This window comes from Montipora capricornis, chromosome 4 (genome assembly GCF_036669925.1).
Source record: "Montipora capricornis isolate CH-2021 chromosome 4, ASM3666992v2, whole genome shotgun sequence".
NCBI classification, from domain to species: domain Eukaryota; kingdom Metazoa; phylum Cnidaria; class Anthozoa; order Scleractinia; family Acroporidae; genus Montipora; species Montipora capricornis.
In genome coordinates, this window is record NC_090886.1 from 55,629,461 (window position 1) to 55,645,225 (window position 15,765).

At 40.2% G+C, this 15,765-nt stretch overlaps 1 protein-coding gene across 1 annotated transcript in view; it reads right to left on the reverse strand.

Moving 5' to 3' along the window:
* LOC138047560 (LON peptidase N-terminal domain and RING finger protein 1-like) overlaps positions 1 to 4,073 on the reverse strand; it is a 4,466-nt gene extending 393 nt beyond the window's left edge. Inside the window, exons 1-2 of the mRNA XM_068894462.1 lie at positions 2,528 to 4,073; positions 1 to 1,524 (exon numbers count right to left, since the gene is read on the reverse strand). The exon at positions 1 to 1,524 is cut by the window's left edge and continues 393 nt beyond it. Of these exons, the coding sequence (XP_068750563.1) occupies positions 846 to 1,524; positions 2,528 to 3,984 (2,136 nt within the window). The 5' untranslated portion in view covers positions 3,985 to 4,073 and the 3' untranslated portion in view covers positions 1 to 845. The remainder of the gene's footprint in view (positions 1,525 to 2,527) is intronic.
* Positions 4,074 to 15,765: the final 11,692 nt, after the last annotated feature.

Here is a 15,765-nt window from a genome sequence, read left to right on the forward strand (position 1 = left end):
AGTCTCTGTTACACTTAATGATGTGATGAGCACTCTAACTTTAAAATAATAATTTGACAAATAATGGTGGACTTCTTCCTCTTTTCATAATAATTACTATTGTCCAGTCTTCTGTCTTTGCATTCAAATGACCTGTGAACTGTTTTGTGAAACTTTCACTTCCATATTTATGACACATTTTGGGTGCCTTTCCTTTCACAAGACAGGACAAAATAATATTAATACTCTGAGAACTTAAAAATATCAAAGACATCACTTCTGAACACAAAAAATATCAAGAAAATTTTAAATATTCCCAGAAAGTAGGGGATTTAAGCAAATTCCAGCATTGATCTATTAATATCAAAGTTAATTAGACAAGGATGCACTTTAACAGTAAACATCACTTTTAACACAAAGTTTCTGCACACTAACAGTACCTGTTGATAACTAGTAACAATAACAAGTAGTTAGGGCTAAGGAACTTGGAAACCTAAGCATAAAAAAAATCACACTCAAAATGGTCATTAAGGATACATTACTACTTGTTGCATCAGAAGCTCAATCATCTCTGGCAACACGTTGTTACCAGTAGTGAACCTCCTGGACAATGTTTATTTTGTATCCATATTTACATAACTTACTATTAATTTCCATTATGACAACTTTGTCATTAGGGATAGTAAAGAGTAAAAGCTAAAATAACCTGTCACTAATACGAAAACTAGAGGCTGAATTTGAATTGTACACACAAAAAGGTTATCAAACTAAACTGGTTTAATCAAGTCAGTTCTTTCAACAGCCAAAATGCTGATATTGCTGGTATTTCAGTTAATCTATAGCTATTGTAGCTTAACTCCCCATCATCAAGAGGATGGAGAGAGTTCGCCGCCTACTGTATTTTGCCAAGATAGCATTAACTGTAAGAATCTAATTACACTCTGGAAACGTTCCCTCATTGACTTCATTCCCAATATGATCAACTTAGCTTCATCCTTAAGTGGAAGTGCAGCAAGAATCCACCATACCCAGTCAGGGCCATTGTCTAACAAATGAAGGTTTTCGTCAAAGGATGGTACAGGTCCAATAGCATCTGTGATGCACTGACGTTGCTGTACACTCATTTTACTGAACCAGCTCTGCAGTGTTAGATGTCCAATCCTATTGAGCTCAATCAGCTGCTTGAGCTCTTCTTCGTCATCCACTCGCTCATCTTCCACCCACTCAACTGTTGCTGTGTGGTAGCCATCTATCACACCCCTTGAAAGGACATGGAATCGTCTTCCACCTACTGTGTGCACAATGGAGCGCCCGTCAGGAAGGAAATTCACTGTTTGTATATTGAGCATTGTACCATAATCGGCAAAACCCTTGGATGAATCCTCACTCCCTACACACATGCCAAATTGCTTTGATCCTGACTCAGTACATCGTCGTAACATTAAACGGTAACGCGGCTCGAAAATATGCAGAGGACAAGGGACTTTCGGAAAAGCCATGGTACACACAAAAATGGGCACTTGTGGTTTCTGTTCTTGTCCTAAACTGTTGAAAAGAAAAACACTACCATTGGAACAATTTCCATAAGACCACTAATCAAGCAAACTATAGCTAGAAAACTATACAGTTGACTGGCAAAGATTTCTTCTCATTATAAGCTTGCCATTGAAAGATAAGACAATAATATTTATACACTTAGCATCCAAACAAAGCAATGCAAGTTGGTGTGTATTCCTTGGAATTGATAAAGAAAACTTCTAAAAGCGAAGATGAAAACAAGTAATTTGTGACTTCTCCAGATATTTTAGTTCCTAAGGGAAAAAAATCAGTCGCAAATGCGACTGTATTGGTCGCAATTTCAAGCCCTGATATGTGATGTTGACCACATTCAGACCCCTTCCTGGTGAATAATGAAATCCATTGTTTACTATGTGAAAATGTCCCAAACACCTTCAATAAACTGCTGCTAAGATGTCAGAGAGCTAATTACCATTGTTTTCATCAAAGCGTGGACAAATGAAGGGAAAACATGTTTTTGTAAGTTTGAGTTTGGCAGCTGTTAAATTAATATAAGCAAACTTTTGGGCACAACAGTTTCACTGAAAGTATTTGACGCATACTTTATCAGATCAGGGTCAAGAAGTCTTTGATATCCAGTCTTGCTGCCATTCTAGGAAAACTTACATGAACATCCCCCAAACTTTTAATGATTGTTGTCACATTTGCAGTTAATTAGAGCATGTTTTCTCCACAACGTGTCCACGCTTTGATGAAAACGACAGTATTGTGTACACATGCACGCCATTAGAACCTACAACTTTCACGTGTGTACCCGACTAATTATGTAATAATCCACCACTGACTTAAATACAGTTAATGAATCCTAAATGCCCCTATTGGGGAGGAGAGGTTAAACTTCTCATGGGCGACGTACTAGATGAAACAACAACTAAAACTTTCCACCTCCTCTCATCTCTCTAGCGACTTTGTCTAACAGACGAATGCTCTTCCCTTGTTACGTAACAAAAAAATCGTTTCCTGTTCTTACCCAGAAAGTGCTTTCATTTTTTCCTCAAATTTCTTCAACCTTTCGCTGTAATCACAAGGGAAATGTTTGGTTAACACCAGTTGCAAAACGTGGGTCACCTCCATTTTGAGTTTTCCCGACAAATACAGATCCAATTTCGTTCTACAGCAGGGACAGTCGTCTCGATGATCCAGAGACCTTTCCAGACATTCCCGGCAAAATGTGTGGCCACATATTGTTGTAACTGGTTGGAATAGTAGATTGTAACAAAGTTTACATTCAAAATCCTCAACTTCTGTTAAATGGAAGATGTCGTTCTCGACTTTCCCTTCGCTGGACGAAGATACGTTTGTTACCATATCTTCTGTTCCCCTACTTGACTTATTCCGACGTAATTCAACTTCGTAAGATGCGGGAGAGGTTATAGTTTTAGATTCATTCTTACCCATTCTCGCACTGGAAATACCTTTCGGCGCTGCGGCATCGACTTGTGTTTTATCGCGAAGTAGATTTAACTGCTGCAAAACTGATTGATGTGGGTAGTCGCTTTCTCCACAGTGAGTTTGCTTCAAAACTGACATAGTTCTGTTTACGTTTGTGAATTTTGGACGCAACAGCTGATGTAAGCTTTCTGTAAACTCTTGGCGGTAACGCTGGCTGTTGGGAACCAGCGTATAACAGCGAAGTAAAGCTATAACACTTGCCTCGTGTCTAGTTGAAAGAATTCCTTCTTGTTGGGCGAAATTAGACAGAATAACTGCCTTTCGGTAAAAAGATCTAGCTGAGCGAGGCCGTAGTTTGCAGGCCTGTTCGATGTCTCGGAGAGCCAAATCTAATTGCCTCATTCGTAGGAACGCATCAGATCGCCAACAAAGGCAATGGAAATCGTTAGCAGATGTAGACAGGACCCCGGAGAAACAATGGATTGCTGATTTTAAGTCATTCCTAATGAGAAAGTTCATTCCCTCAAGTTTCTTCTCTTGCTTCCGGTATTCATTTCGCAGCCATTTCTGAACAACATTCATGACAAGCACATTGACAGTAAACATCGTATTCTCAGCCACAGCAATACCGCATTTACAGCACTCAGCAAAACCATTAAAAGACTTTTGCTCTGACAAACAAACTTCACAAAATGTATGACCACAAGGGAGAGTAACCGGCTTCATGAACACAGAGTTACATAACCCACAGGTGAATAAGCTTACATCGTTTTCACTAAAATTGCTTGCTCCAGAAGGCTCTTCACTTCTCTCTTTGCTGAGTTTTGTTCTTTGAAACTCTAAACATGCTTCCACCAACGAAGAAATACACTCTTTAGGAACTGTTCCTATCCGAAACGCATCAGAGAAGGACCGAAACGACAAATCTAATCTGCCGGTCCTTGCATACAACTCGCCTTGCTCTATGAGGGAGTTTACCAAGTTGTGCGTATTACTACTTCTTGAGCTCTCTTCGGTACTCATAGTCTCTGCCATCCCGAAAAGGTAAGACACCTCTCTTCTGTAACAAGTCGAAGTAAAAGTGCTTTGTTCTGTCACAAAGTGTTAGTGATCGATAGTTGACAAGAATACGTGTCACGGTTTAAAACACGAGGTAGCTCACGTGTGAAGAATCCAACGCGTGACCGTTCATTTCCGGCAAACGTGAAATATAGCTTCAAGAGAACTGAACCAACGTGAATATCGGAGAAAGAAGAGAAGCAATAAGCAGACGGAAGGCCCCCTCGCTCACTTAAAAAGCTAAACCAGGCTGATTTGACTTCAAAGAGCTAATTTTCTTTATCTTAACAAAGTTGTTATGCAACTAAAATATGTTAAATTTTGGTTACGTAACATCCATTCCGGGTGCTTGCCATTATGCCAAAGATTCCGGCAATTTCGGTCGGAAATCAAATGGAAAGGTCCGTTTCGGTTTCTTCCGACCGGAATAATCGGGATCGCCTCTGGAGTTGGTCCACTTATTTCGATTGGAATATTCCGACCGAAATTCGCCGTTCCGTTTTTGTCAAAACGGTTCTTTGCCCTAATTAGGGAATTCGGAAAAGGAATAAAAAGTGGCAAGATCCATTCCTATTGGTTGGCCCGGTTTAATCGATGTCGTTCCATTTTCCTTCGGTATTCCCACTTATCTCTGAGCGGTCGGTTTGGCAAAATGGAAAGCACCCAAGGAAAAGTTCGTTAATACCGTGAGGATTAAGGAATTTTTGTTCCAGATTCCTGCGGCTTTCTGTCGCACTTACAATTGTCGATGTAAGGAAAGGCCGCAGATAGCCATGGGTTTTTCGGAGTGGTTAGGGAGATTAAAATGACGAGCGACTGGCTTGGATGCATCCTCGTCATTCTTCTCAACATTGCGAAGGTCTCGCTAATGTATTAATAATTATTACATAACGTACCGTTCTTAACGAGCCGAACTTTTCCTTCCTGCCAACTAATTCAAAGGTATTTTTGCGCGGTTGTATGGATATGCGGGAAAAGCAGATCTCAACAAGTGTTATTAAAATTCAAAGAGAAAATGGGGGGTAACCATGCATTTTTCAAAGATAATTAATCAACAATATTAGTAAAAAGCTTTAAAATACAAAGCAATGTATGGCGTTCCTTTCCAAATTAGAACTTAATTATCTCTGAAAAATGCATGGCTACCCCCAATTTTCTTTTTGGATAGCAAGCACTTGTTAACTTCTGCTTCCTCCGAATCGTTTCAAACGGCGCAAAAATATGCGCAACCGATAGGAAATCCGAGTATCTGGAGATGCGCAAAACGTATGCGCAATAACAATAGTTTAAATCGACTTCAACTGTTTAATTGCCATTTGATTCCAGGGGCAATATCAGTGTTTATTGCTTTTTAAACTCCAATAAAAGAGTGTTTTGATGTCTTATTATGCTTTGATATGCTTTATATCTCTTCCCATTAATTTAAATATAACATTTGGTTTTTTTTTTTGTTCTCTTTATTTTATATTCGTTGTGTATTTTTGTTTTCATTCTAATTAAGTATGCAACACGTGATCGCATTACTGTGATTCACGTGGGTCATTTTCCGCCATTTTGGCCGCATGTCGTGCGGCCGCGGATGCCTTGCAGGTTTTGAGTCATTCAAGACTAGTTTTTCAATAAAGTACGTTGCGGCTCGGCTGAATTCAACAAGGTCAATTTCCCTCTGTCAGGCTATAAACAAAAATTTGAAAGAATGTGACAGATCTGCACGGTCTCCCTTCTGTGGGTTTGTTGTTTCAGATAATTGTGAAACTTTTATTTTTCAGTATTGTTTTAAGATTTGACCCTGCTAGGTTGTACGTACTGACTAGTTTTGGCTTTTTGTTTAAGTGCTGACTGCCTTCCTAAAAAATTGATCTCAGATGGTGTTCTCTCGATAAGATGCGTAGGGTAGCCTCGCCCTTCAAGACCGAGATAGTGCCTCCTCAAATATTGTTTTTGAAGAGTTTTTTCGGCGAAACCAACAAGCCTGTCCGTTGATAAGACCATTCTTGACACCGGGCGGGTGACAAGAGGTAAAATGCCTCAATCAGTGTATTGAAAGGTTTCAGTCGGCGCGGCTGGTGATATGTTTTGATATGGTGAATAGATTCCTTATATGGAATCGTTCTCCTTTGTACAGTTATCGGTCTAGGAAAGTGGTCTTCCTTTCTGAAATTTAAGCAGTTAACTTTATCGTTACGTTGAAGTTGCTAGCTTGTGGAATGAACAGGTTAATTTCCTGTTTATCTCCGTCCCATAGTGCAAAAACGCCCTCGGTGAAACGTTTCCATGTGGTTGGTTTAACGTTACTCTGAAGCCAAAAAAACTAGCGAGAAAACCCTACCATTTGTCAATACATACAACCCAGCGGTGACAAATCTTAATCGTGGTTGTCTGTAATATTCTTTCAAATTTTTTGTTTATAGCCTGACACTGGGAGACTGACCTCGTTGAATTCAGCCGAGCCGCAACGTTTTTCACTGAAAAACTAGTCTTAATTGACCCAAAACCCCTGCAAGGCATCCGCGGCCGCACAACCGAAATGGCGGAAAATGACTCACGTGAATCCCGGTAATGCTATCACGTGTTGCATACTTAATTAGAATGAAAAAATACAGCACACGTGTAAATACACATGTAGAACGAATATAAATTAAAGGGAACAAAAAAAATGTGCTCAACACTTATATTTCAAATAATGGGAAGAGATATAAAATATATCAAAGCAAAATAAGAAACATATAGAAAGGAAGTAAAAATACTGCACAGAAATTTAATACATGAATTACAAAATAAAGCTGTTTGAATATTGACTGGAAAGGCGCGCCATAAATATGCACATTGCAGAGATTGTGTAAAATTACCCACTGCTAGCCTTAACGATTAATGACACATTTATTTATAGATGCTACAGTGGCAGTACTCTTTACTGGGTTGCCTTATAAGGCAAACCCAGTCGAGGTCTACGTTTAGTTTGTTTGTTTTATTTTTTTTTTTTTTTTTCGTTTTTTTTTTTTTTTTTTTTTCCGTGTCGGTAAAAGTCTTGCCTGTCACTCCCCTGGTAAGTAGTGTCTTTGTGTATAGAGCCTTCTGCGCGTATTTTCTTAGGATCGAGAGGGTAGTGGAACTGCGTAGATTTCTCTTGTGGACACAGTAGAATCATTAACTTAGCCTGCAATGGCGTCGAAAGTCATGCAACGCGAATGGCGTTTTAGTGGATCCTGAAACAAAATATACCCTTATGGAGCTCAATAATGGAAAGTCAGTTGGATAAACTAGGCATGAATCTCAAAAGCGACGAGTACTGGACTTCGACAACAATCTATCGCCCGTCGAGACGAAATCAAAGTGAGCAGTATTTACCTGAAGTACATGGTAATTTGACACAATTGAGTTTCTTGTCTTCACGCACGCAATCAAATAGGAAGAGGTTTTCGCCTCTAAGAGCAAATATGTTGTTTGTTTCAATAAAATTTTCGCTGGAAAAGGATTCTGTGGTATTTTCTGCCTTTGTGAATTATAATATCATGTTGTGTATTGAATTTTCGAGCTTAAGGTTGAAATGTGATATGGGAGAAGTTTTTTAGTATTGCTCTGTAAGCAGGAAGGGTTCACAGGCCTGTTGGAAGCGTGCTTGAGTTTCAACAAAATGAGCCCCAAAATCAGTGAAAACTTGTGACGCAGATGAATAATAAAGTAGCTGCTATTTCCAAAATGATGGAATTACCTGGTGATAAATCACGTCGTACACGTCTTGGAGAGTAAATTTTGACTTTGCATAAACAAGAGTTGGGCGATTGTGATCTTTGTTTTGACTTCGCTCATTTCATTGTCAAACTTTATCACACTTGACAGAAAAAGAAACTTACAAAAACCCGGTATCTTGGGCATATGAATTACGGGGTGGTGACTTCTTTGCCTAAAAGCAACTCACTTAACGAAACTGTCCTTTTTCAAACAACAACAAGGATTCAAACAGCTTCAATTCTTACAGAGTTCGATAAAACATGCGGTGGGGCAACCAAAGCGATGGGAGCTGTGTTGGGGTTTCAGTGTGAAAGTACAAACGGCTACTAACACTCTTATAACTCTTTTTTCATTATTATTTTACTAACCCACAGTCTGCAGTCTGCATTTTACCCTCAGTCTGCATTTTATCCCTGGTCTGCAGTCTGCAGTCTGCGTTTTACACTGACCGGTTATTTGAGTGGTTTTTGGCAACAGAGGTTAATTATTCGTAATGCGATCGCTTCCGTTGCCGTTAGCAATGGGTCGCAAATTTGACACTTTTATCGCATTATCACATTACGCATTGAACCACGTTATCTATTATTCCTAAAAATCTAAAAATATTCGTGCCTTATCAGTTTTCGGTCGAATTTATGTCCAAGAAGGCAGATAAATTGCAGAAAATATTAGTTTTGCATCCAAAAATTCGTAATCAACGCTAAAATGACCAAATTTTGCCTAGAAAACATATTTTACTGTTATTTTTCTTAAATTTTTTCGTTCAACTTTCGCTTTTATAAAATGTTTCAGTTTTCTGTAAATAAGTTATATGCTGTTGGAAAGCTTATTTTCTTAGCTTTAAAATGATGTATTTTTTCCCCCTAACTTAAATATTTTTTGAGAAAAAAAAAACATTTTTTGGCGATGGCTGATTTACCGCGGTTTTCTCGCGGTTGGGAAAGTAGGAAGAAGAGTTAGGCCAGTAGCCAGGTTTTTAACCTCAGAAAAGGATCTGTTTCGTCGTACGAACGTGTGAGGACCTGTTAATTACCTTTTGGTTAGTTTTTGCAAGCCCGGGGGGGGGGGGGGTACTCCCATATGAAACAGACGGGGATGCTCGTCGTCTCGCTTAGGGGTGTAAATTTTGGATTTTGGTCTCGCTTAGGGTGTTTCGGGCAAAGCGCCAATATTTTAAGCCGCCAAGGTCAAAATTTGCTTAAGTCACGCCCAGATTGGTCTCCTTTAGGAGTCACAAAAAGCTTGAGCCCCCCCCCCCACCCCCCCCCCACCTCCGGGGCTGCACGTACCACAGGCAACCCAGTGTACCCTCACGGAGGGTCTAGTTTTGTTTACTCTTTGTTGTTAAGATGATATCGAGCATTTAGACTCGGAAAAACGAAAAAAAACACCATTACGTTGCAGGTGTAAAAATAAAGGCGATTTTAACAAAGAATACTTTGTTCCCCGCCATAATCTGCGCGAGAAAAATGTTTGAAGTATTATGTCAATCACATTTGAAAGGATCCGATGTCACTTGATAGCCTTCACGCGCGATCTGTGACCTTGGCACGTGCCCAGACGCTGGTTGGCACAGCATAGTTGTCTTCCAAGTGGGAGTTATTCAGCAGATCGTGGCTTTATTTTGACGCCAAAATTACAACTTCTCGGACCTCCTGTCCCGACGGAATTTAAAGATATCGCCTTCAAATTTTCAGTTCTAATAGCACTAACCCAAATACCGTGTGAGGAATTTTTCGTTTGTCTTGGAAGATTGATTTTATGACGCTTTTTCTGCCCGAACTAATTATGAGATAAGAATTTCGACTTCGATGCGTGATATTTCTACATTTCAAAAATTTCTCACACGGTATTGCATAGGCAGCCCAAGCTCGCGTCACTACAGACAGCCTGTTGAGAATTTAAACGCGTTATAAGACTTTGAATGGGAAATAAAATATCGTCCATTATTTTGCTAATAGAGAGACGTTTTCAAAGTTGTTCCCTGATACAAGAACAGAGGAAGCTAACAAAACAGAGGTTACATAACTTTTTTGTCCACGTTTTACAGCTAAGACTGATGAAGAGCTCCACACAGCTCTGTGGCCCTCACTACATGTATGAGTTATTAACAGCACGCCAGCTTCCACTTTCTTGCTGAGCACCTTTCTCACACCCTTACAACCAATTTCTGGACATTGTCCCTCAAACAAACCCACAATCATATCCATCTCCACTACAATTCTGTCTGCATTGAAAAGTTCCATATACTTCTTTTCAATTGAAAACACGGACTTCCCGAAACGGTAAAATAAGCTCCAAAAGGCACAAGAATACACCAGAGGTGAGTCATTTTGATTCATTTTATTGAATGCACGTTAAATTGAGCATTTTTTAGGCTTCATAATCGACGGTATTTTATTTCCCATACGAAGTCTTATAACCATAGGCAGCCCAAGCTCGCGTCACTACAGACAGCCGTTGAGAATTTAAACGCGTTATAAGACTTTGTATGGGAAATCAAATACCGTCGATTATAAAGCCTAAAAAATGCTCAATTTAACTTTCATTCAATAAAGTGAATAAAAATGACTCACCTCTGGTGTATTCTTGTGCCTTTTGGAGCTTATTACACCGTTTCGGGAATTCTGTGTTTTCAGTGTTTTCAATGTTCTAAGACGAAGTCAAGGCTGCACACTACGATTCCGACCGTTGTCAGCTCAGAGGCGGTTTGCGACTCGAAAATCCATCCCAGCCAAGATTTTTTCACGCAAGGCTAAAGCCACATCATTTGCGAACCTCCGTGAATGTTTCATCGTCAAAAAACCCCACGCACTTGGCTGGAAATGAGCATTTTCTGCTTCGATTTCCACGATAGCTGATGAATTTAATTGCAACTGATGACCCGTGAAGACACGGAGCTTGGGTCCGAGGTCAAAGTAACTCCACCCGATGAGGTACAGTCATTACAACACTTACCCCATCCCCACAGCGGCTTCTCATAACAGCTCCATGTGGTTACGAGAAGCCGCCTCTGAGCTGACAACGGTCGGAATCGTAGTGTGCAGCCTTGACTTCGTCTTAGAACATTGAAAACACTGAAAACACAGAATTCCCGAAACGGTGTAATAAGCTCCAAAAGGCACAAGAATACACCAGAGGTGAGTCATTTTTATTCACTTTATTGAATGAAAGTTAAATTGAGCATTTTTTAGGCTTTATAATCGACGGTATTTGATTTCCCATACAAAGTCTTATAACGCGTTTAAATTCTCAACGGCTGTCTGAAGTGACGCGAGCTTGGGCTGCCTATAGGTATTGGAGTGCATTCATCTGTGACTAAGATGCAACAAAGTGCGGTTGTTTGCGCAATAAAGCAAAGGGGCAGGAGCTTCTGCAGCAGACTCGGTCGTTCTGAGTTTGAGGCTTCAAAACTAAAAGGCAATATTAAATACCAAAAAACTAAAACTTTAATTCAAATCAATCTATTAGCTTTAATATGATACATAGTTTGACCCTATACAAAAAATAACGGCGCGACAATTTTATTTTTCCGCGGACACCTCATTTTCCTTTACCGATACCTTAATTCATAGAAGATAGCGCGGTTTTCAAATGCATATGAGTGTCGTAAAACCAAAAGCAAAGTAATTACTTCGGCCAATAAAAAAGGCCGGAAACAATCCAGTAAACCAATAAAAACTCGAAGTAATTACACGTGCCGACACAAAGCGCGGGAAAATGTGCACACGCGAACCACGATTGATTTTGGTTTCACTTCTGATTGGTTGAAAAAGTGGCGCAAGAACTTTGAACCAATCAATGAGTGAAGTAATGCAAGACCAAAGCAATTCGCTAATTCATTGAAAACCCGTTGACGTCACCCCCAAAAAAGGAACACCGGAACACCCCAGAACACCGGAACGCCCTGGAAGTAACCCAAAACCCTCAATTTGGCTAACCCTAGGCCTAAAAACCAACTTAAGGCCTAGCTAGGCCTAGGGTTAGCCAAATTGAGGGTTTCGGGTTACTTCCAGGGTGTTCCGGAGTGTTCCGGTGTTCCTGATTTTAGTACATACCATTTCGATTAGATCGTGTATATAAAGGAAGGGGTGGTGTCGAAGGTTCTGAAGGATTTTTCTTCCATTTCCGATCGCAGTTTTCATCAACTCTGGTTAAGTGTTCAGGTCAAAAAGTCCAAGGCAATTGTGCCGCTCTGTGTAGCATGTCGTCCTAATGACACACCACTAAGTTTCTTTGAAGACACATTGAAACCAGTCTACATTCAAGCCCTGACAATGAACAATGATTACCACTGAGTCACTTAGTCAAGCACGGTGATTTTGCCTTATTTAATTCACGTTCAATCTGCAATAAGGCTTTACTAATCAAGGACTGCACTGATGATAATGACTTTGATTTTTTAGCACCAACTGAAACTTGGCTCAAGCCCAGAGATGTCGATAACGTAAAAGTAAACGACCTCTGCCCTACAGGATACAATTTTGTCCATCATCCTAGACAGCCTGGACGCGGCGGCGGTGTTGGTCTATTGTTCAGGAACGTCTATCAAAAATCAAATCCAACAATATTACATCTTTTTCGACGTTTGAATATTTAAACGTTTTGGCTAAGTCTGCTGACGCATGTTTGAACATTATTATACTTAATCGTCCACCAGATACTCCTTTTCGATTTTTTATCGTAACTATTTGAAATTGAACAATGATAAGTCTGAACTTTTAGTTTTCCACACAAGTCATTTCACCACGTCCTGACATTTCCAATATTATGGTGCGCGAAGAGGGTATAACTCCAACTCCTTCACGTCGTAATCATTGGTGTTGTGTTTGATGACACCTTCACCTTTGAGATTCATATCATTCGGGAACTGGAGGAATATCTGGAGGATTTGCACTTACCTGGACAAATCATCATTTGAAATTCTGATCCATGCCTTCATTACAAACAAACTGGACTACTGTAACTCTCTCTTAACTGTTCTCCCTAAATACCTAATTAAGCGTCTCCAATCAGTGCAAAATGTAGCTGCACGTCTAGTTAGTAGGTCAAAGAAACATGATCATATCACGCCAATTCTACATGACCTTCACTGGCTCCCTGTCTGGCACCATCTTATCTATCTGACCTCATCAATCAGTACAAGCCTACACGAACATTGCGTCCTAGTTCTGAGAATTTATTAGTAATTCCTTGTACCAATACTATACGATATGGCGAAAGAGCATTTTGTGCTGTAGCACCTAGACTCTCGAATGGTTTACCGCTAGACATACTGAGATCAATTAACAGTTTGGAGCTTTTTAAGAAAACACTCAAAACATTTCTTTTTACTTTACAAATTAACGACAATTATGATATATATACAAATATTCCTTTTTTTGTTAGATTTTAATTTTCATAGGTAACAATTATTGTAATCAGCGCCTTTGGGCTAAATGGATTTAGGCGCTATATAAATTCTTTATAATCATTATTATTATTATTATTATTATTATTATTATTATTATTATTATTATTATTATTATTGTTATTGTTATTATTATTAGATTCTCTCCAGCTTTCAATTCTTGCTGATAGTTCTATGCCACGTCTCAGCTCCTTCCCGTAGCTCAGAGACGCAGCACCTTTCTGAGGATGTGTGATGTTCCCAACAAGGCCGTCATCTGGGCGCTGCCAGTAATGTCCGGTATACTAGGTACTCCTGCCACTTCGCAAGTCTTTCGAGACTGTTCCAAGGGCCCCTATAACCAATGATACCACTACAACTTTTACCTGGTGTATCCCTCCTATTTCGAAAGCTAACTCCTGGTATCGCTCAATCTCCCAAGCCTCAGTCGTCACAATATTCCGATCTTCCGGCACAGCAACATCAACCATTAGCCATTAGTGATATCTCCAAAATGTTTCTTGGATTATTTCTTTAAAGGCGAATCCTAAAACTATCTTAAACCAGAAAGCTTAAACCTATTACTAGACTTGAATCTGAACTTCATGCTGACATTATCTTGAAACTCCTAGCAATGTTCAGCCGGTGTACTAGACACCACCGCTTTCTGCATTCTGTAAAGTACCGAGGCACTTCTGCCCTGACCAACCAGAGATCTGACTGAGACTTTCCTGTACACTCGTTGAGCACCCTCCCAACACGTCTATTACAATGTTGTGCTGTTCCACTTTATATCCTGGCATCTGCATCTTGATCTCGTGACGTAGCGGTGCGTACTTCAACGTCTTTTCAGCGTCCTTCGCCTCTCTATTTGAGATCCAAGTGCAGCTCATTTCCAACAGCATTACTCTTTTTCACTCCTAGTCGACTATACGCGCATCGATCCTGTTCGCTCTTACTTCTGTACTCTCAGTGTATAATGGCACGTCCCAATACGCCTTTGCTCTTGAGTTCTCGTATAGAGCCTCAGGCTGCGCTGGCGACAACCACGGTGGCACAGAATCAACTAATTCCACATCCATCAGCAACTCGAAAAATAATATCTGCAAAGCAGCATTGTGACGGCTAAGATACTTAGTACTTGTGTCTCGAGGGCCTTACTACAAAGCCGCAGGCCTTAGCGCAAACTGGAGAGGGTAACGCAAACTGGTGACGTAATTCGGAGGACTGGGTGCCACACTGGCTCGTACCTGATATGTCGGTCTTCTTATGATGGTAAATCTTAGTTGGAAGCATTTTAGTAAAGTTCTTGCATTCCAGCCACTGTATAAGTGGGGGCTGATCTCCACTTAGACATCCATGCGAAGCACTCTGTCTGTATTATTATTATTATTATTATTATTATTATTATTATTTATTATTGCAGTCGCTGATGCCTCATCTCTCCGCAGATGCGGGACTATCAACAATCCAATCAGTGACCATCTCCCTGTTTTTGTTGAGCTAAAGCTAAAATCTCCCAAGCTGTCTCCACAGTACATTTCAGTACGCAGTTACAAAAGCTACGATCCGGATCTATCTATAACCGACTTTAGCCTCGTATTCGAATTTCTTGCTCCCATTATTTACTGGCTTTGATGTAAACAACAAGCTTGCTATTTCAATAACGTCTTTCCTCAAGTACTCGATGCTCACGTTCCAGTGAAGACCATCAGCCCGCACATCCTGAAAGTATGTTCATCACACCGGTTCTATCCTTTGTACAAACTTATTAATCTTTCGATCGCAAATAGTGTTTCTCCTTCAAGCTGGTAGATTGCAGACGTAATTCCGATTCATAAAGGAACCGTGCGATGACACAAATATAGACCACTTTCGATTCTTCCAATTCTGTCAAAGATTATCGAACGTCATTTTGCAAAGTCTCTCCTTGCATTTTTCAAGAAAACAACTTAATTTACCGAGAGCAGTCCGGTTTCCGCCCAAATCATTTCACGGAGACGGCCCTCATAAAGATCACTGATAATCTGCTTTTTATTATGGACAAAGATAACACTGTTTCTTGATTTAAAAAGGGCCTTTGATTTGGCTAACCACAAAGTTTTGTTGGATAAGATTGGATTATATGGTGGAACTCAGTGTTGAAACTGTCAATTGGTTTAAATCGTACCTTTCTGACAGACGTCATGTGTAAAAGTAAACGGCTTGAAATCTAATGATGTTGTAATCTGCGACTTCAGTGCTTACCATATGATAGATAAAATGAATTTTTCCTTGAATAGTTAAGCCAACGAATTCTTACACTAAATTGACAAGGGCGGTCTGGAGCTGTGAGTAGGCGTGGGATTTGTCTCATATGGTTTAGGGGCCTACATATCTCTCCCTCAATGCTGTACCGGGAGGCGAGGTCGGTAGCAGAAAGCAGCGAAGGGTCAACTGCGTCCAAAAGCGATCGCACGGGCCGAAATCCCGGGATGACTCGTTTGGTACGACGCTCCAGCGCCGGATGTCTGGAGGTACTGCGTTTGTCTCTCTTGTGCAAACATTCCGTCCGCTTATGCGTTAATGTTCTGGCTCTCCGATACCAATGAATGAAGGGGTAGTTTCTAAAGAAACTGTGGTGCTGCGTCGGTGGG